The sequence below is a fragment of the Protobothrops mucrosquamatus genome, unplaced genomic scaffold, assembly GCF_001527695.2.
Source record: "Protobothrops mucrosquamatus isolate PMUCROS unplaced genomic scaffold, P.Mucros_1.0 scaffold5150, whole genome shotgun sequence".
In the NCBI taxonomy this organism is placed as follows: domain Eukaryota; kingdom Metazoa; phylum Chordata; class Lepidosauria; order Squamata; family Viperidae; genus Protobothrops; species Protobothrops mucrosquamatus.
In genome coordinates this window covers 35780-56236 of record NW_015391022.1, presented here as the reverse complement: position 1 = coordinate 56236, position 20457 = coordinate 35780, and the positions used below count along the sequence as shown (strand labels likewise).

The window sequence follows — 20457 nt, the reverse complement described above, 5'->3', positions numbered from 1 at the left end:
TGTTGGACGTAAAAGCAACACACACTTTTACCAGACTGAGCCACAGCAACGCGTGGCCGGGTACAGCTAGTAGGCTATAAAGTAAAATAAAATACACAGGAGTTTTGCAGCATACCAATCAGAAGAACTTTGTTTGTAAAGAGAACTCTGTTTATAGAGAAACATTGCTTGATCATATTCTTAGTATGTATTATTTAAACGTATTATGTTTAAATAATTTAAATATTTAAATGTGAGGCTGTGAATCTTATTTTAACACATGGTATCTACCCTAGCAATAGTTTTCCTTGGATGAGAAGCTGGAAACTGTTGTGGATTCTGTTCCAAGACTTTTCAGTTTAGAACAATAGAACGACTTGATAATAAAGTAAAGTTTCCTAAAGAGGGAAAACCTCATGAATGTAATACACAATGAACCCAAACCGATGTCTTACTTAGTGAATCTACGAACCACAGTCGGCCGGTACATTCACGGTAGTTAAACACAGTCGTGTTAAGAAAAGACGACACAACTTGTATGACATAAGTAAACTGTTTGTGAAGTTTGTAAGGGAAATAACTTTGTTTTGCAACTGGAGATGAAGAGTGGTTCCTATTCACTTCAAATCTCCTTCACCAGGGCTTGCTTGTGTGTGTGTAAACCAAGGATAATGGCTGCAAATGGGAGTGGGAAGAGGAATGCTTAAAAACAAAAACCTGAACATTACATTTTTCTGTATGAATGGCCAGCTGCCAAAAGAATGAGGATAAAAGATCAGAACCAAATCACAATCGCTTAATGATTTTCACAGGCTTGTACAACAGTCAATACATCATCAAAATATTTAGTTGTGATATCTGTATGCCTGTTTCACTAGCTATAGAGTGCAGTGCAGAAAAAAAAGTGCAAAATGCATTGTTGGTTGGTAGGATGGCACAGAATGGACCTTTCTGAGCTTTTTTAGTTCAGAAAGCAGGAATGTATGCAATACAAGCTTTGGCAAAGGCCTTTGATGTGAAAATATGCTTTAAAGTATGTGGCAGTGCCTTGCTGAATACATGTTTTGTATTTTCAGTGGTCCAAAGACTTACATCATTTTTGTCCTATCTGATGAGAAGTAAAATCAAAATAAATAAAGGAAAAAAATAGGATACATAGGACTTTTGCAAATGTAATGTACATTTGCATTAATGTATCCGAGTTGCAAAATTCACCCATTTTAATTCTATTTTTTTCCCTCCCTGGGTACCTACAACATACCAAATGTAAACTGGCCACACATACTAAATTAAAATATGGTTTTGTGACATCACGCAAAGTCAACTTTCTTAGGGTTTGCTATAAGTGAAGAGTCGATGAATAAAATTCCATGTTGCTGAAGTTACAAGTGTAGATATTTGGGGGAGAAAGGCTCCTTTTCGCACCAAAATTTGTTTCATTTGAATGTATTGACGTTTGTCTATCCGTATTTATTTCCATAGAGCTGCTCCTGTCTGGAAAGCTAAGTGAATATGATGTGATTGTGCCCTTCAGTGTAGATCACCAGGGACGGTTCCTATCACATGTGGTGTCTGATTCACCGGCTCCTGCGCATCACTCAGGTCGACACAGGACGGTTCGCAGCACCCCTATGAAACAAGCCATCTCTGGGAATCACTTGTACTTCTTCAATGTTAGTGTTTTGGGCAAGGAACTGCATCTTCGCTTAAAACCCAACCAGAAGCTGGTATCTCCTGGTGCTTTGGCTGAGTGGCAAGAAGATTTCCAAGAAGTTTTTCGGGAACCCTTGAAGCAGGAATGCGTCTTCACAGGAGGCATCACAGGCATGCCAGAGGCCACAGTGGCAATTAGCAATTGTGATGGATTGGTAAGGAAACGGCCATTTCATTCCATTCTGTTTCTCACCCAAAACTTTTAGACTTCACAATGGCTTTATTGTGAGTTTTGCAAGTAGAAATTCCACATATGGACTAATAAAGATGTGCAGCCTTTGAAATAATTACACATTGAATTATTTTCTGAGAGCAGAATAAGATTAGCATAAGAAGCCACGTAATTGCAATATCTAGTTTATATTGTGATGGAAAATAGATAGGAGTATTAGGCAGGTTTGCTGCTTTGAGTTGAGCAAAATAAATATATACAAAACAGGTGGGGATAAATTAATAGTAATATCCCAGGTCCTTGGGAAAGACTCGATAGGTGGACAAAAATGCAAAAACCAGTCAGAACATCTGGCTGGCTGTGTACTGAACAATAATAATAACTAACACATAACACATCAACATCTGCCTATCCCAGATCCTTGGGAAGGACTTGATAAATGAATAAGAATACCAAATCAAGTATAATCAAATCAAATCTGATTATATCATGAATCATAACTAAATAGTGCTTTGAAAATAATTAGGAAAAAGACTGTGTGAGAACACAAATATAGTGCCTTCCTGTAGCTTATTAAAGGAGCTGCTATAGAATAGAACAGAACAGAACAGTTTATTTGGTGAGGTGCGATTAGACACCAAGGAATTTGTGTAAATATACTTAGACATGCAATACAATCTCCAACCACATCTAGTAGAATCTTCAACCACATGTTTTATACATATAAAGTATTTTTGTGTTTGTACATGAACAAGAGAAATGCCATTTCTGTTTAGGATTTGCAAGAGATGTGGCCTTACTATATTTTCATGAGGCATCTCATTTGTTGTAAACGATCTATGATATAGAGGTAGAATTTTAAATTAGCTTTTATATGGCTTTGATCTACATTAATCTACATTCTTTCCTCCTGCCATGTTCATCCTTTTGCAAATCCTATTGCTGTGAGGTCAATAAACTTCTGTGAAGAAATTGGCTTTTATTCATGCTTCTGTGGAAAAAGTTCAGATGGCCATTTTTGCAGTTTGATGGTAGTAGTGATAGTTTGGGTTCCTTCTAACTAAAGTTTTGTTTACATAGTACTGTTCTGGAATACATTAGCAGAACATTCCTGGTCTTCAGACTTAAAATGTAAAAGATGCATCAAAGAAGGAAGAAAGATGAGGCAGAAGACACACATATCTGGAAGGAAGGAGATCTGTGTCTATACTTAATTTAGTTGGTGCAAGTATGATAAAATTGAATCAAAGCATAATTGTGAATTGTAAACAATGCATATTAATTAAATTAGAGGTCCATGAAAATAGAGCTTAAAATGTAAAATTAAAATTGAATTTAATTGAACACTAAGTTGGTTCATGAGAACCAGCTTGCTCTAGTGGTTAAGACACCAGGCTGGAAAGTAGGAGACTGCGAGTTCTAGTTCTGCCTTAGATAAAGCTTCTGTATTAAATTTTGGAAGAAAGTGCTGGATTATAAAAACATTATTGTGCAACAGAAGCTAAACTTTTCAGATTGTATTCTTCCTAACTACATACCTAGTATTTGGAATTTGACAACTGGACAAAGTAAATGGATTCTCCATGCCCTTATTATAGCCAAAAGACTGATATTGCAGTCTTGGAAAAATAACTGTATTGTCTCATTCACTCAATGTATCGAAGACCTAATTACTTGCCACTTATGAGCGGATTGCTTATAGACAATTTATGGACAAATATAATGAAAGATGGGACTCGTTTATGCAAAACACAGCAAGTTAAACAGAATGATAATTATATAAAGTCCGATGCACTGCGTCTCGCGTGAAACTAGGAACTAAGCAAAGGAGGTCAATAGGGAAATGTTAATGCAACAGAGTCTCCAACAAGCTTATTGCTGATCCTATTTGTCACTGACACTGTTGCATCATTGTTTAGAACTAGATATCCAGATTCCTCTTCTCTTCTGGGAGAATTCTTGAGATAAAATCTCCAGGCAGCCAAATGCACAGTCATGTACTAACTCAAAACTTCCCCTAGAGTTTGCTTGGACAGCATCTGCAAGTATCAAGAGGATTTGGCATGGAGGGTCACTTTGAGATTAGTTTGTTGGCAAGACTCCCATGTTTGAGCTGCCTTGGTTTGGCAATTTATCCACTTCCCTCAGCTCTGAATTTCTCTTCAGGAAGGTCTCTTCTAGGTTCAAGGTGGGCAGAACTTTAGCAAAGAAAAAGGATGCAAAACAGCTTTTGACTTTCTGATTATGCTGTGGAATGTTTGGCAAATCTCAAAGAATCATGAATTCATATTTGTAAAAAAAAATCAGAAAAGGCTGCAGAATCTGCAGTGGATTTAAGACACTGTCTGCGTTCTGAAACAGACTGCCTGCAAAGCATATTGACCTGTGAAACAAGATCTCAGAAGGCTGTGCCAGGCATTGTATCATTTGCTAGGCATTGTTTTACTTGCTATTTTTGAATAACATGCAGCACCTAGTGGGAGTTGTAAATTTAATGGGTAGACTTTAATGGGTAAATTTAATGGGTAGCAAAGGCAATTGTTTGGAAAATCGTTTTGGTTTCTGCCATCCAGACTCAGTAATAGACATTCCTGTACTCCTGTTTTACTTCTTGAAAAAGAAAGTTAAACTAAAAAGTAACAAGAGATAGCAGTGTTGAATGTGTGCATACAAGTGAAAAAGAGACGCTGTTCCAAGAATAAATGTTAATAAGTGGAACCCTTTGGGTTCAAACTCTTGTATTTAGGCAAATTTATACCATAATATATTCCTTAGGAAGATTATTTTTAGAACTGTTTTATTATGATAGTATTTAGTCTATCCAAGGGAATTTGTAGAGATAGTCAAAAGAATTGTAATTAGTATTAAGTAAATGTGTATGTGTGGATTAAAATGTATATAGGATGGATTTATAACAATTATGTCTTGATCTGGAATTATGTCTTGGCTGTGTTGCAGAGATAGAGGAAGTTGGTACGTTGCTTATTCAAAGATAAATGCAATTGATCATTTGAAGATAATTCTGCATGACAGGTTATGATTGATCACCTACACCAGCAAATCAATTGAGTTGTGTAAAGGTTTTTACAGTGACACTGAGAAAGTCATAAAAGAATTGATAAGGACTTAGACAAGAGATTACACAGCCTGGAGACCGAAGGATGCATGAGAAAGAAACTCAGAATAATTTGGGCTGCATATAAATTTAAATAAATAAATACTTTCAGAGTACCTTGATTTTGCATAGCATAAGGGGAATAGAAAGAGATTGGTTTTCAAGATTGAGGTCAGCCCAGACAGGTAGACCAGATCAAAATGTAGATATCACAGACATTCCTGGAGTTCTACTTTGTCCTAGGATATAGTAACCGTATCTTAAAAGCCTATCTGAGCATAATCCCCTTAATTACTGACATGGAGAAAGATAAGTGTAAAGCAACAAATTTGCTGAATGAACTTCGTAGCTTAAATTTTGAACCGAAGATTTTTTTTCTAGGTAGGTGGAACTTAGCATTTTGCAAGTTAGGCAAATTCACATTCTGAACTCCACTGTTTTGAAATTTCATGCCATTCCCATGGACCTCCTTCACCTGAGTTCATATTCATCAGTTCACTATGAATCTGATTGCTGTTTCCTCTTTCAGTATAAATAACCGAAGTTTCTCACTATTTTCATCATTAAATCATTGGTAGAATGGAGGCCAAAACCAGGGAAGACCATATTCATTACACATAGGGGATCCTAGATTTCATATTTAGCATCTTCTAGTAGATTGGTGCATGGAGAGACCTTATCCCAAACTCCGAAGCTAGTTATAGATAATTACAAGTTAGACGTCCCACTGACCTGCCTCCTTAAAAAGCAGCTTCCTATCTATCTATCTCACTGAATTATTGAAGTATATAAAACATGGAACAATATTGTTTTCATTTGGAAGCAAATTAGTAAATCAACCTAAAGCTCATTCAAATGAGTCAGCTTTTCTATATGGGAACTGTAGACACTGTGATTCTGCTTCTTCTTTTTTGTGGGTCTCACTTAAATGAAGCCAATATATTCCATTTATAGTGCAATGAGAAGTTACTCTATTTTGATTAAAGGATAGTGATGGGAAGTTACTGTGAGCTTCCATAGTCTGCACAAATATTACCATATCTGCAGCTGGATAAAAATAAACCTGCCTTAATCAACATCCAGTAAACATTTCTATTACATTGCAAAAACACTATGTTAAATACTGTTTATTGTAAGACTGAGCTAAAATGGTAAGGAGGAATATTTTTCATTACATATTTACAAAAGTTCTCCCATTATGCAAGAGTGATCACAGTTTTAATTTCAGTGAAGGGACAACAGCAAAGAGTCATTAAAATGCAATGACAAGTTTTCAAAGGAGCAAAGATTTGTCTGGTTGCTCTGATCGATCACTTGTTTGATCACGTCTGAGATTTCTTGTTAGTTTTTATCTCTACTCACTTGAGGAAGAGCATCCAGTTTTAAGAAAATGTATTGCTCTTGAATTAAAGGGGCAAATTGAGAGGAGTAGTAGAATTTCAAATTTCATATGGAATTTTCTGGAATATTCAGAAGGAATATAAGCAAAGTATTATTGATTTATTAAATTTGTATCCTATATTTTCATTGCTGTTGAATACTGCATTTATTTTGTATTGGCCTTAAGTTTGCTAATTGCAAAATCAATAATTCTGTGACCTGGGCTGGCTAGGAGTACATCACTTGGGGAAAGATGACATTATATGGACATTGTACTGCCCAACGTATACCTTCTTCATTCAGTGTGTATGTGCAGAAGATAAGGGTAACATTCTCAATAGTTTACATTTATTACGCTATATTTTATACTATACATATTTGCTGAGCAGATATGAAACTCTGCTTAGCACAGTGACCATCAATAAGCTTTAGCTTAATGACAGTAACAGCAGACTTTGCTGACATATATACCTACCATGATGGGTGTTGATATTGAACTGAATGTTTCATTCCCAAAAGATGTGTTTGTAATTAATGTCCTTTCAAGAGTTTGGGGGAGGGGCAGTTGAAGAGTGGGTAACTGGCTTAGAATACACTCAACCTATTTCTGATTTTTTTTTGGGGGGAGTGGATTTCATTTCCAAGCTTGGTTAGGATTAGCTTATTATTAGTTTGCGTTAAATTAAAATATTTAGTCAGTAACAACAGAAATGAGCTTGTGAATGTTTCTGTAATGGCCATATTGGGTCCTGATGTCAATGTAACTGCACTAGGTTTATACTACTAATAAAGCTTCTTAGATCTACTGCAATGCATTCCACTTACATAGTCTAATATAGTGTGATAGCAGTATATAATGTTCTTATAAAACAGTTTATTGAATGATTGATCAGGATTCAGGAGATGGTTTTATAAACAGCCACTTGAAAGTTCCTTGGTTATAAGTGAAAACCATTATTTTTTTTCAATGGTTTACAGGAAAGCTGTAGGAGAAGAACAGGCAGAGCTGTGGATGGAATTAAATGCATCAGCAGCTTAGAGTCATTACGTTGCCACAAACGGTCCAAATCCAGCCCCTCCTGAATTCTGTTGACCTTTATCTGGCACCAATTAGTTGACTAGAGTCTTGTGTATAGACTTGAATAAATCTTCCATGTTGCAATCCAACGTATGGTCCTGATTCTTTGTGCCTAACAAAAACCATTGGATTGGATTGGATTGGATTGGATTGGATTGGATTGGATTGGAATAGAATAGAATAGAATAGAATAGAATAGAATAGAATAGAATAGAATAGAATAGAATAGAGCTGGAAGGGACCTTGGAGGTCTTCTAGTCCAGTCCCCTGCTCAAGCAGGAGAACCTATATTATCTCAGACAGGTGAATGTCTAGTCTCTTCTTTAAAATCTCCACTGATTTCTGGGAGTACGCTGTTCCACTGGTTGATTGTTCTCACTGTCAGGAAGTTTCTCCTTAATTCAAAGGTTGCTTCTCTCTTTGATCAGTTTCCAACCATTGTTTCTCATCCTTCCATCTGGTGCTTTGGTGAACAACCTGTCCCCCTCTGCCTTGTGGCAGCCCCTCAGATACTGGAACACTGCTATCATGTCTCCCCTATTTCTTCTTTTCTTTAGACTAGCCAAACCCAAGTCCTGCAGCCGTTCTTCATATGTTTTAGTCTCCAGGCCTTTGATCATCTTAGTTGCTCTTCTCTGAATTTTTCCCCCCAAATTCTCAACATCTTTTTTGTGATATAGTGACCAAAATTGGCTGCAGTATTCCAGGGGTGGTCTTACTAGGGTTTTATAAAGCGGTAATAATACTTCGCGTGATCTTGATTCTATGCCTCTGTTTATACAATCCAGGATTGTATTAGCTTTTTTGGCTGCTGCTGCACACTGCTGGCTCATAGTCAAGTGAACGTCCACTAGGACTCCAAATGAAAGTTTCTACCTTAGTCTATTGGGAAATATGTTGGTTCTAAGGTGGAAATAGTTCAGTTGCTGAAATACCTATAACTCTGTTTCTTTCATATCAATAAATCTTGTTTAAAAAGGCTCCATGAGACCCCTGCGTGGAAGAGATATCTTTGGGTTGAGGCAATCGCCAAAAGGTTGATATTTAAGGAAATATGGCATCTTATCCAGATGTGTATAAGAACAAGATATATATAAAATTATTGCAATGTAACATAATACTGTCCACTCTCCTAAAATAGTCTACTTTTGTCAGTACAGCTATCACATGGATCAGCAGCAGCTAACTTGAATACACAATTAATAATAGTATATAGTATTTATTGTATAAATAATGCAGACTATCAGTCTTTGGTAATATAGACACACAAACAAATGAGACTGAAAATGTAATAACTATGGGGCCTCAGCAAACTGTATACCTACATACTGGCAAGTATAGACAACTCTGAAGTAATAAATAAATGTATAAATAATGATAAATTGGAGGTCACCAAGTATAGTAATATGGCTTGTCCTGGTGTGAGATTCCCACAGACTTTTTTGTTTTACCAGGGTCAGGATATAACCACTATGTGTTAGAAAAGAATTTTTGCCTAACCAACAGATGTAGTGAAAGAGCATGGTGATCAAGCAGATTTAGTGATAGCTTAAGTCAGCACTATGAATGTTTGCAGTCAATGTACAATCCATTTCAGCTCTTTTCCATTTGCATTTCAGCTATTTCAATTCATTGTAACATTGCTACTTAAAATATGTTGTTCCATGTAGTAACTTCTGTCTAAGGATGTTACTCATTAACATTTCTATAGCATGCTTTGTCTGACATATTTTTAAAAACCTGAATAATAGAGCTGTCATGAACTGAAACTAGAAAGCCACTTCTGAATACAACTTAGATGAAGTTGAATATTTCAGTTCCTGAAGCTCTTAAATCCATACTAAGAACAATATAGATAAATTGGAAAGAATATATTAGAAGGAACAAGAATTGCATTGCCACAAGTCCCCCAAACTCAGATAATCAACTCATTGTTTATTAATAATATTCTCCTGAGGCAAAATGTCCGTGAAGAACCAAAGTTTTGTATTCTTGAAATTTTTCACACTTACAATTTCAGCTATTACTAGATTTTAATGGTTGTTGCATTGTTTTTAACTGTTCATTGGTTGTATGCTACCCAAAATCTCATTTAAATGATATGGACTGCTACTGTATATAACTATGATAAATAAATAAATAAAAATATGGCTATGGACATTTGCTTTTGGTGTTTGATCATTGCTGAAACTGCATGTTGTCTATATTTGTTTCCATCAAGAAAATATTGGGATACACAACTGCTACACTGTTGAATTGTGATAGAAATTAACATTTGAGTATTCCTTTAATAACAAGAGAAGTGATTAAACCTTTAGCAAATTCAAGGGTGTGTTAATCAATAAGAAAATAAATATTTTATTTTTCTTTCTTTCTTTTGTCCTGTGGTTTTCCAGGCTGGCCTCATTCGAACAGACAATGGTGAATTTTTCATTGAGCCTCTGGAGAGAGGACAGTGGGAGAAAGAAGAGGATGGGAGAGCTCATGTAGTCTACCGCAGATCTGCTATCAGACAAGAAAGAACAGAAGCATTTGAAGATTATCATAATGAAGGTATGACTGAGGAAACAAACACAATGACACATTCATCTTATTTAGGAGACTGTACAGAATTCGTATCTGGTCTCAATCTGCATAGCATCAATTTCAAAGAAGGTGTAATTGTTCTTGAATGTCTCTGAGCAAAGACACATTGACAGTAACGTGTTGTTTGGTTGGTTTTGAGTTAGCGGGCTGTATAAACCTAGCTCTGTGTTTGAAAAGCGTCATTTATAGTTACATATGATGTGTGAATCCAGCTACTGTTTATTTATTTTAAAATGTTTACCTCACCTTTGTTTTGGGTTAGGCAAAACAATGTACATACCTAATGCTCCTGTCTCCGATTTTCCCCACAAAAACCCTGTGAATTGGGTTGGGCTACGAGATGGTGGCTTTCATGACGGTTATGAGTTACTCAACAAAGATGGCTAAAAACTAAGGCTTAGCAAACCTCTAGGCTCAAAATGTGATCCTTGTCACTTCTTAAGTGTTTGATGTTTCTCGATTAGCCTCAATCCCCTGTGGTGGGGTATGGGAGGATTTTGCCCTCACCGATCGGTATCACTCCACTCACTTTTACAATTTTCAGTGAAGCTTATTTTAATATTGCAAATGGTAGGTGTTTCTCTGATTTGAAATCATAGCAAGAGCAAAAAGATTAATTCTCCTATCTATTACTCCAAAATGTCAATCTATGTTGGGCAATTTCCTAACTTTTCGTAATGGTTTGGAAAAAGATCCTGGGATTAGATGGGAAATAAAAGAGAGACAGGCAATGCTAATAAGGAAAGTGTGCAGGTTCCACCGTTAGCATTTTCATCCAGTGCTAAGGGTAGAAGACGTCCAAGGTTATATCTTTAGATGAGAAAATACTGGAGTCTTGTCTAGCATTTGTTCTATTGCTGCATTTTCAAATTTGCAAGCAGAACATTATAAAAGTAGGTAGCGTCACATTGATGGCTTAGATCACGGGTGTCAAACTCGCCACGTCACATGACATATTGCGATGTATCGTGACTTTTTTGCATTTCTGGAGCTGGGGTGGGCGCGGCCTCTGCATGATGCAACCGGCCCGCGGGCTGGCAGTTTGACACCCCTGGCTTAGATCTTGTTCTTCCCATTGAGCTGGCTCTTTAGGACTTGTTTTATCCTTCGGTGGCACTTGGATGTAGCTGTCTTCCTTCTTCCTTCCTTCTATCCAGCTGCTATATATATAAACCTCAGTTTGAATGCCTGAATTTGTGTGTGTATGCAGGTGTTATGGACCAATGCATTTAAAAGATATTAGCAGGCTTATTAAGGTGATCCTGTTTCACCCATTTCTTACACTGTCATTTGTTTTTAACTCTTCTAATTCCAGATTTCATCTTGGGTCAGCTCCCCCAGGCTCTGAATCTAATTGAAGATCAAATGGGTGAAGCAGACAGGAAGAGGCGACATGCAAAGAAGGAGGACTACAACATAGAGGTTCTGTTGGCTGTGGATGATTCGGTTGTACGGTTCCATGGGAAGGAGCATGTCCAGAATTACGTTCTCACCCTTATGAACATAGTGAGGCTCTTTCATCTTGTGTCTCTTGTCTTGTAGGGGAGGGAAAGAAAGCAAAAATGAATTGGGCATAGTTCACAGACTGAGTGTGATCACACAGTCTTCCTGGTATGAATGTCAGGGAAAATTTCCACATTAATGGCCCACATAAGAGGCCAGATGTGTCTCCTAAGAATTTGTGTATCCGGGATGAAGTCATAGTACATAATGTAATATCTTGAAGCGTAGCATGACAATGTGGTATTACGTATTGCAGTCTTCTCTGATGCCTTCAAAGTATGTACTGTGCCCGGAACATATTTTCAGGTCTTGCTGTCTGAAAAATGTGATACCTATTTGGCACTCCAAAATACACAAAAAATTGGGCAGATGTTTTATAGAACATAGCATTCATGAGGAAGGGATCTACTTCACTGAAGTATAACAGGGTTGTAAGATAGTTTTATAGAAGATTTAAAGAGTTTTGCATGCTTTGGAGCAGTTACAACTTTAGTCATAGAACTTTGTGCTTTTAAAAATGTTTAAATGGGATTATAACATAAATATTGTATGCAGTTTGGGGGATGAATGATGAAGTCATTCTTGTATGGGTGGCCAGAGCTAGAACTTTCTTCCAACCTATATCAAAATGTATGGAAGCTAATGAGCTGTTGTCCATGGCATTCATTGGATTTATTGCACAGTATTGTGTCTTGCTTGGCTAATACCCATGATTATTTATTTAAGGTTAAATTTTTTTAAAGATTTCAATAAAATAAGGAGTCAAGGAAGAGGAGAATTCATGGATCTGTTCCCTCATTTTTTTTCTTGTAGATATTGAAAGTATATGTAGAAAGGTATATATAGTAGTATCATATTTCAACCAAACCTCCAAGTAGATTGATTTCTTTTTAAATTTTATTATCTTTTTACTTTTGAACTTCCTGCTTTGTTGGCTGATGGGGCCTCTATTTCTTCAGAAATACTCTAAAGCAAGGGGTCTTCAAACTTGGCTCTTTTATGACTTGCGGACCTCACATTTGAGATGATCTTTAAATCTAGCCTTCAGCATGAATTTCTTTGATTATTCATCCTATCCAAACCATAAATGGATTTTCTCTTTTCCGGAAAGAAAAAGATTCTCTCCCTTTTCTGTGCTGCTGTTTATTGTTTTGCTGTCTCCCCCCCCCCCTATTGATGGGTGATAGCACAAAAAGCGGTCAAAAAATTGGGGAAAGCATTTCATTTTGACAGTATCTGGGATGCTGTGAGGATGGGTCCTAAAAGAGAAGTTCAGTTGCGTTTTTGGGAGGGAAAAGTCTCCATCAAAGAGCTTAACGAGCTAAAAGAAGATAGAGAAAACATGACCTTTGCCTAAAGTGCAAAATGAATAGTTTACCAAACCATTATCTCCTTTGTTAGCTTTGAGGCAGGTCTTTCCCTTCCCTTTTGCTTTGTTTCTGGTTCTTCCTTTTTGCAACCTTGTCAAATTTCTGGCAGACTTGGTGAGGAACACCCACAGCTTCAGGCCCTCCTTAGTTAGTTATCCATCAAGGCTGGTGATCTTTTCAGAAGTTTGTCTTTAGGCTGGATTCCCACTAAGTGGTTATGTCACACAAAGGGCAGCAGTGTTTCAAAAAGGCATTTGTTTGAGCCTTGGCAGCTTCTGAAGAAGCTTTTCCCAGAATTTGACAAGGCTGCCTTCGCTTTTTCCTGCTGCTAAAATAACTGCAGAATATAACTTATAGATTTCTTTTAAAGAAAAACATACGTAAGATCAAATAAAAGGGGACTGAGCACTGATGGCCAACTCAGAATGTAGTAGGAGCTGGTTATATAGCCCCAGTTAAAAATTGTGGTTCTGCTTTGACCAGATCAAGTAAAGACAAGCAAAGTTGCCCTTGACTGGTGTTTTTGCAGCTTCATATGTTGTATGAATCCAAGCCATTTGATTAAATGTACAGTGAGATCAACATCCTAAGCAGTTTCTTTCAGTGTCACGATTCTTTCAATATATTGTGCAATGAAAATGACCTAACCCCATAACCGAGTCAAGCAAGTTGTGTAAATACACAATGATGTGCCTATAGTTTAGCCATCATGTGCTATAGAGGAGAGGGTAAAGTCATTTTGAGGATTTCTGTGATAATGTGAAGCTGCTTTTAAAAAGCATACGGAAGATGTATCTGCAACATTCAGATCAAGGCTTATGGAAACCTATTATTCTTAATGTTGAGAGCAGTGGGCTGACACTCCGTTTTTTGAGTCTATTCCAGAATGTTTAACTTTAAGTCCTTGAATGGTCTGCATTTTAATTTTTTGGGTGAAGTCTCATGCGCTAAATTGTGGCACTGTTGTATTGCTCTGCTTCTCACTGAGTTACAAGGCTTTTTTTCTGATTCCTATCAGACTTGTTATTAGAAAATTTATTTTGGAAAAATAGTGCAGCAAAAGCACAAAGGTCCTTATCATACTAAACTTAATCCCCTTTTCAACAACTGAGTGAGGTTGCTTCTCTAGGAGATGCAGCCTCTCCCATGTATTAGTCTTCAATTCACTAATAATCATAGAATATCAATTTACTATTGATAAAAGGAAGCGATTAAGTCAGAAGATCCATCTAGTTTAATGTTATGCAGTGCTTTGGATTTTGAAGGCAAAATGGTGGTTCAGAACAAGTGGGGCATAAATGCAGCTTCTGTATATGCAAGGATTTGCAGTAGTTTTGCAAGAATTCAACCCTGCCTATGAAGGATCAAAATCTGGAGTTTTGACACTTTATATGTAAAGCATGTGCTCTGTAACCTGGTTACATAGTTTAAGTCTCTCTTCAGAAATACATACTTCCTTTTCTTTGGTTGAATTGGCTGAAAAAAGTACTAGTTAAAAATTTCCAAAAACATTTGTGAGGTATCTCAATATTTATTTTGAAAATAATATGAGAAGTCTATTTGTTGATTGTTTAGGAATCTACCCTAAACTCATGAGACGTTTAGCCTCTTGCAACTGTTAAAAAATTGGTTTCTGCTATATTTTTATTTTCCTTATTATGATTTGTGTTTTTATTCTAAGATTTGATCCATTAAAAATGGATAAAAAATGGAAAAATAAAATAATGCTTGGAAATCTTAACATTAGTAAAGGGAATAAGCAATGCTAGATGCTAACTTATTTATTTTGAAAATAATATTACAAATCTGTTTGTTGATTGTTTAGGATTCTACCCTAAACGTATGAGGCATTTAACCTCTTGCAACTGTTGAAAATTGGTTTGTTATATTTTTATTTTGCTTGGGTGATTTGTGTTTTTAATTGCACATAACAGCATATTCTAAGATTTGAGTCATTAAAAAATATTGTTGGATAGAAATGGAAAAATAAAAAAGTTCTTGAAAATCTTAACATTAGTAGAGGGAATAAGCAATGCTAGATGTTAACTTTACTCAAAAACAACCTACGTTTTATTTGTTTATTTAGGTTTTGTTTTGCCTTTGCATATCATTTCTTCCTCAGTTAGGAAATAGGTTAATGGAATGTACACTTAAACCAAGTGTCCTGCATTTTTGCAGAGGGAGGAGAAAAACTATGTTCAGAATTTATGAGAATCTTGCCCACAAATACAAATTGCAACCGGATCAAAGCTCGGCAAATGAACACTAATCCTGTTAGTTCACACCAAGAGTATCTCCTGCCTAAGAAGAAAGGAACTGATGAACTAGCAGAAACTGCAGCATTGATAGCAAGGAGGCTTAAAAGTCTTTTAGAGATTTCTAGGTGTTGTCATGTGTTGTCATGTGAGACCTCCAATGAAAATCCATCAGTGAATACAGAATGTATTTTGTCTTTCATATTCCCTCAAGGGTATTCCAGCGAAAGGATTCCCATGGCAAGTGTGGTTTATTTGGAGAACATTAGTGTGGTATGGATCTAAGCATGGGTTATTTTTTCTTTTCTTTTTTTAAATAGTCACACTGACAAAGTTATAACTGAAGTACTCATATCAGATAATTGTTGTGCTTTATTGTACTTCTTTGAAACAAAAGTTTTCATTGCAATATGTCTGCATATTGCATAACTGCAGACTAAACAACACTTAGAAGAACATCTCTCTTTTCAACTGAATTGGGTGTCTCCCTATTTGGCATTCAAAGGGAATATTCACAGAATCTTTGTGAAGAGGTAGACTGGTGCAGGAGTAGACCTTGTTTCTGAGAACGAACATCTACAGATTTTTCCAAAGAAACATCAGAACCTATTTTGAAATGGACCAGGTGAAGTTTTCTCAGAACCAGCCGACTTCAGACATAATTTTTGGACCATCAAGTTATCTCATTATGTTCAAGAGCAGCTATGAATTAGACATTCATACACTGGGAACGTTGGATAGTGTTCTCCTTACCCAAGATATGATGTAGTGAACACACAAACCTATATAAAGGACTCACAAAACCATTGTATTCACAAAATTTAACAGAATTAAATTTCAGTTTGTTGTCTACAGTTGTCCCCAATCAGGGATGCATGCATATGTGCAGGTTATATATGCCATTACAGTTGAAGTCATTTTTGACCATCACAAACTTTAATCTGTTTTGTTTCAATTTGCCTGCATGCCTTTGTCCAGAAAGTTTTTCTGGTTTCTGGTTTTTGACTGTAATAAACTTACTTGACTATTCTGTATATTTTGGAAATATGTTGGTCTTTCAAACAGTTCATCAAAAAATGTTTACAAAGACTTATTTGGACTATTTAAAGTGGTGCTGTAAAAGCTGATATTTGCTTTGAAAAAAGCAGATAGCATAGCTATTATGACTGCTACAGTATTTAAGGATATAATTATTTGCCTACTATCTCAAATGTGAATGTCTTGAACGAGCATGTTCAGATGATGCAGGACTATCCACGTGGCATTTCGCATGGGAAGAGAAGGAATGGATTGGGAGCAATTATTAGATGAAGAGTTTCCAGAAGCGTAAATCCATCAACTATTGTAATAGAGGTAAAAGCCAGGCATGCAATATGGGCTTTTATCATTTATATTGCATTTTCTTCTATTTTGGTTAAACCCTCAGAAGTATTTAAAACTCACTGCCTTTGCGCTTGCTGGACTAATAAAAGGCAGGCAGAACAGCACCAATTGTTTATTCATGTATTTATTCACAACATAATCCCATTTTCATTAAAAATAATCTGATAAAAGCTAAGGGAATTACTTTTTCCTGGCTTGCTTGCCTGGATTTTATGGCCAGAGATTTTTATTCTCTAAGTATTAGCTGTTGGAAAGTAAGCAAATGCTTGGCTTAATGCCTTTAAGCAATCTGCCGAAGCTGGAAATTTTGAAAATCACACTGTAAGAAATGGGAAATGTTTGTATGTATGTATTTATATTTTATTTGTTTATATTTATTCAATTTGTATGACTGCTCATCTCAGCTAAATGACTCTGGGCGGCTCTCAACATATAAAAAACAATAAAAAAAACAAGTTAAAAACCAGTCGAGTATGCAAATACACAAAAATTATCCATGATCAATTTAAAAAAACACAAAATATGATCAGCAGCGGAATGATCAGCTAGGACAGGGGTCTTCAAACTTGGCAACTTTAAGACTTGTGGACTTCAACTCCCAGAATTCCTGAGGGCTGGCTGAGGAATTCTGGGAATTGAAGTCCACAAGTCTTAAAGTTGCCAAGTTTGAAGACCCCTGAGCTAGGATCAGCTCAATGCAGCCATTGTAAGAGTTCCCCATCATTGTCAGACTTCCAAGCACAGTGGCACAGCCCTGTGCTGGTATTGCTTATGTATTACATTCCTAACAGTTGTGTTTACAAATGAAAGGATAAAGCTCTTTACACATTGTTACACATGAAGCTGAGAGATGGAAACTAGCTCCAGCAGCTACTAGCGGTTCCTGCCACCTTAATCTGATTAGAGGGGGAAAAAACCTTCTTGTGATACTATTGAAGAGAAAATTGTAACTGGTACATTTTAGTGCTAATTAAGGTGCCTGATTACTTATTGTACAGTGGTCGAGAATTCGTGCTGGGCTATCTGGAGTCCCATCAGAACCTAGGGAAATATCTAAGTAGCTAGATTTTTTTTCTGACTTGCCATTTATTGCATTGGAACAACTCACTTTAGGTCAGTGTTTCTCAACTTTGGCAACTTTAAAAGAGATGGACCAACTCCCAGAACTCTGGGAGTTGAAGTACACCCATCTTAAAGCTGCCAAGGTTGAGAAACATTGTGTAGATTATAGATACTGTTGACATAGGTAGGTAGGTAGGTAGGTAGGTAGGTAGGTAGGTAGATAGATAGATAGATAGATAGATAGATAGATAGATAGATAGATAGATAGATAGATAGATAGATAGATAGATAGATAGATAGATAGTTTTTGAAGCACAAAATCAGCTTTATTATTAAGTTGCAACACTGGTTTTATAGGAAAGTTCCTTTGGTTTGTCATCATTATGCTGTGCTGCTAATTATTGGGTGTTTTTATATTTTGTTATAGTTACACTTTGTCTCTAAAAATGTTTAGTTAGTTTCTCTCTGGACAACTTCTTTCTTTTTTATGGTGTTCACTACTGTCAGAGATGCCATCTAAATCAGACACTGGATCACAGAGTTATCTTCTCTTTTGTTTTAATGGGCACACAGTATGATATTCCACATTTGCTAAGCATGGTGTTTGTGCTTTCAGTTTGTCATGTGCAGCTTAGGTATCCGGTTACTGAGGATGGAAACAAACAAAATGCACTTAAGGAATATGTTCTGTTGTCTTGCAAATGACATTTTAGTTTCTTAATGTGTCCTTTATTTATACCAGATTTGAGACAATTAATTACACAGCATTTCTTATTTTTTGTTCATTTTGTTAGGCACTCAATATGCAAATTAAACCCTTATTAATCTGTTAAATATGTTTTACCCATTTTTTATCATCAGTCACTTTGGCTCTATTCCCACATTACGAACAACCCTCCCTATTCCTAGACATTTGGACCTTTTTAAATTTAAACTTTGCAGAGCCTCTCTATGACTTCATTTTAATCACAGATGACAGAAGGGACAGTTAATCCTTCAGAAAGTAGCTCACACAATATGGGGAAAGTAAATTAGGTGGGGTATATTTCTTTTGGCCCAAATGAAATGGCATCTGCTTGAGGCTAATTCTGATATTCTCTAGGTTAATGGGATTAACTTAGTTTTGGAGTTTGCATGAGGTGCTTATCTCCTTTCCCTCATAACTCAGTTAAATATGTTGTGAGAAAAGGCCTTTCTGTAAAATGTCTATTCTCAGCCTAAGCATGGCAGGGGAATTCTGGGAGTTGAAGTCCATGCATCTTAAAAGTTGCTGAGATTGAGAAACACTGAGCTGGATTCTAATTCTAATTGGCTGCATTTTTTGTGCATATGGAAATTCTTCTTTTCCATGGAGGAGCATTGTGTCAGGTGAGCTTTTCATTAATCTTCCCATCAAGTGGTATGGACAAAAGACACAGCTTTTGTGTTTACCAGATTTTTTGGGGGGGGGAAAGGACACAATACATATTGTATTTGAAAGGATGGTTATGACCAATACTGGGCTGAGATACTGGTGAATAAAGCATGAAACTTTTTATCTTGTATCCTCCACCTATATAACTAGATAGGTCTTTTCATTAATTACATTACAATCATGAGGCATGTTATTTATATCACACTTCTGTTGTGTTCTTTGTATTCCCCCCCCCTTAATCCCCTATGCATATCCTGATCACCCATTAAGGGTGATTGCCCTTCACCATTGATCGCCCATTAAGGGTGATTGCCCTTCACCATTGATCGCCCATTAAGGGTGATTGCCCTTCACCATTGATCGCCCATTAAGGGTGATTGCCCTTCTCCATCTGCATACAGTTTCATNGCCCGTTGCTGGTTGGCTAACTAGCAACAGGGTCTTGCCAGCCAATGGAATTGTGTGATTACAAGCCAGGGGAATCCCATAAAAGAGGGCTCCCCTGGCCCAGAGAGCCAGTCCGGATTTACTTTATGCCTTGCCAATAAACCAAGAGCTGACTGTCACTCGACTCGTGTCTTACTGCCTGCGCGATCTAACAACTTCCAATTTTGCTATTAGGATGGAACACTTTTTTTGCCAGAAGTCACAAATTGTGAGAAAAAAAAGCCTTCTTTTCTTGATTTGACTACATAGATGACAAAACTTCTCATTGTAATTCCTTACAGTTTTTGCACATCCAATTATAGCAGTAAATTTAGGTGACAATACATAGTCTCTTAAGTGTCTTCCTATTTTGGCTGTCAAACAGGGTAATTGTGTAATTGTGGACTAAATTCCCTTGGGGAAGAATTTAATTTGGGGTATTCATTAATCAAACTTTTGACAAAGTTGAATCTTCTTCTCCCCGCAGTGAAAAGCTGAACTAAACGTAACATCCTCTCATTATTAAGAATAACTGTGGGGTGGTCGGAATTCAATAAAGACTGCTCCAGGATAAACAGTTACTCTTCCTTTTATTCTTCCGATCCCAGTCAGCTCTCCTTTTGTGCCAGATATTTATTTAAACAGCATGAGGCATAAAAAGACCTTGGAAACAAGGGGAGCAAAAAACAAGGAAGCCTTTAATTGTCTGGTAGTGATAAAATGTGGGAATGTCAAAAAAAACATCTATGGGGAAAGTAGATTCTGATAGTTTCTTCCCATGTTCTACAGTAATTCTGTCATGCTAAATATTGTAGCATTTGTGCATTTCTACATCAGCATGATGTAACTGTTGGGAAATGTAGTTTATTAAATGTAGCTTTGGAAAGTACCTTAGAGTTGTGAGGGGAAACCATCTCACAATATTTTTTATTGAAAATGCAGTTAGTGCGTTTTTAATACAAGTACACTTATCTATTTTTTTTTCAAAGAAAACTGAAACTCTTTGATGTAATCTTTTGAA

General features: G+C 36.5%; 1 protein-coding gene across 1 annotated transcript in view; it reads left to right on the top strand.

Moving 5' to 3' along the window:
* Positions 1-721: 721 nt before the first annotated feature.
* Positions 722-20457, top strand: part of LOC107299588 (A disintegrin and metalloproteinase with thrombospondin motifs 14-like) — a gene marked incomplete at its 3' end in the record, with an annotated part of 55411 nt that continues 35675 nt past the window's right edge. The window contains exons 1-4 of the mRNA XM_015828953.1: positions 722-905; positions 1462-1847; positions 9834-9990; positions 11339-11529. Of these exons, the coding sequence (XP_015684439.1) occupies positions 722-905; positions 1462-1847; positions 9834-9990; positions 11339-11529 (918 nt within the window). The remainder of the gene's footprint in view (positions 906-1461; positions 1848-9833; positions 9991-11338; positions 11530-20457) is intronic.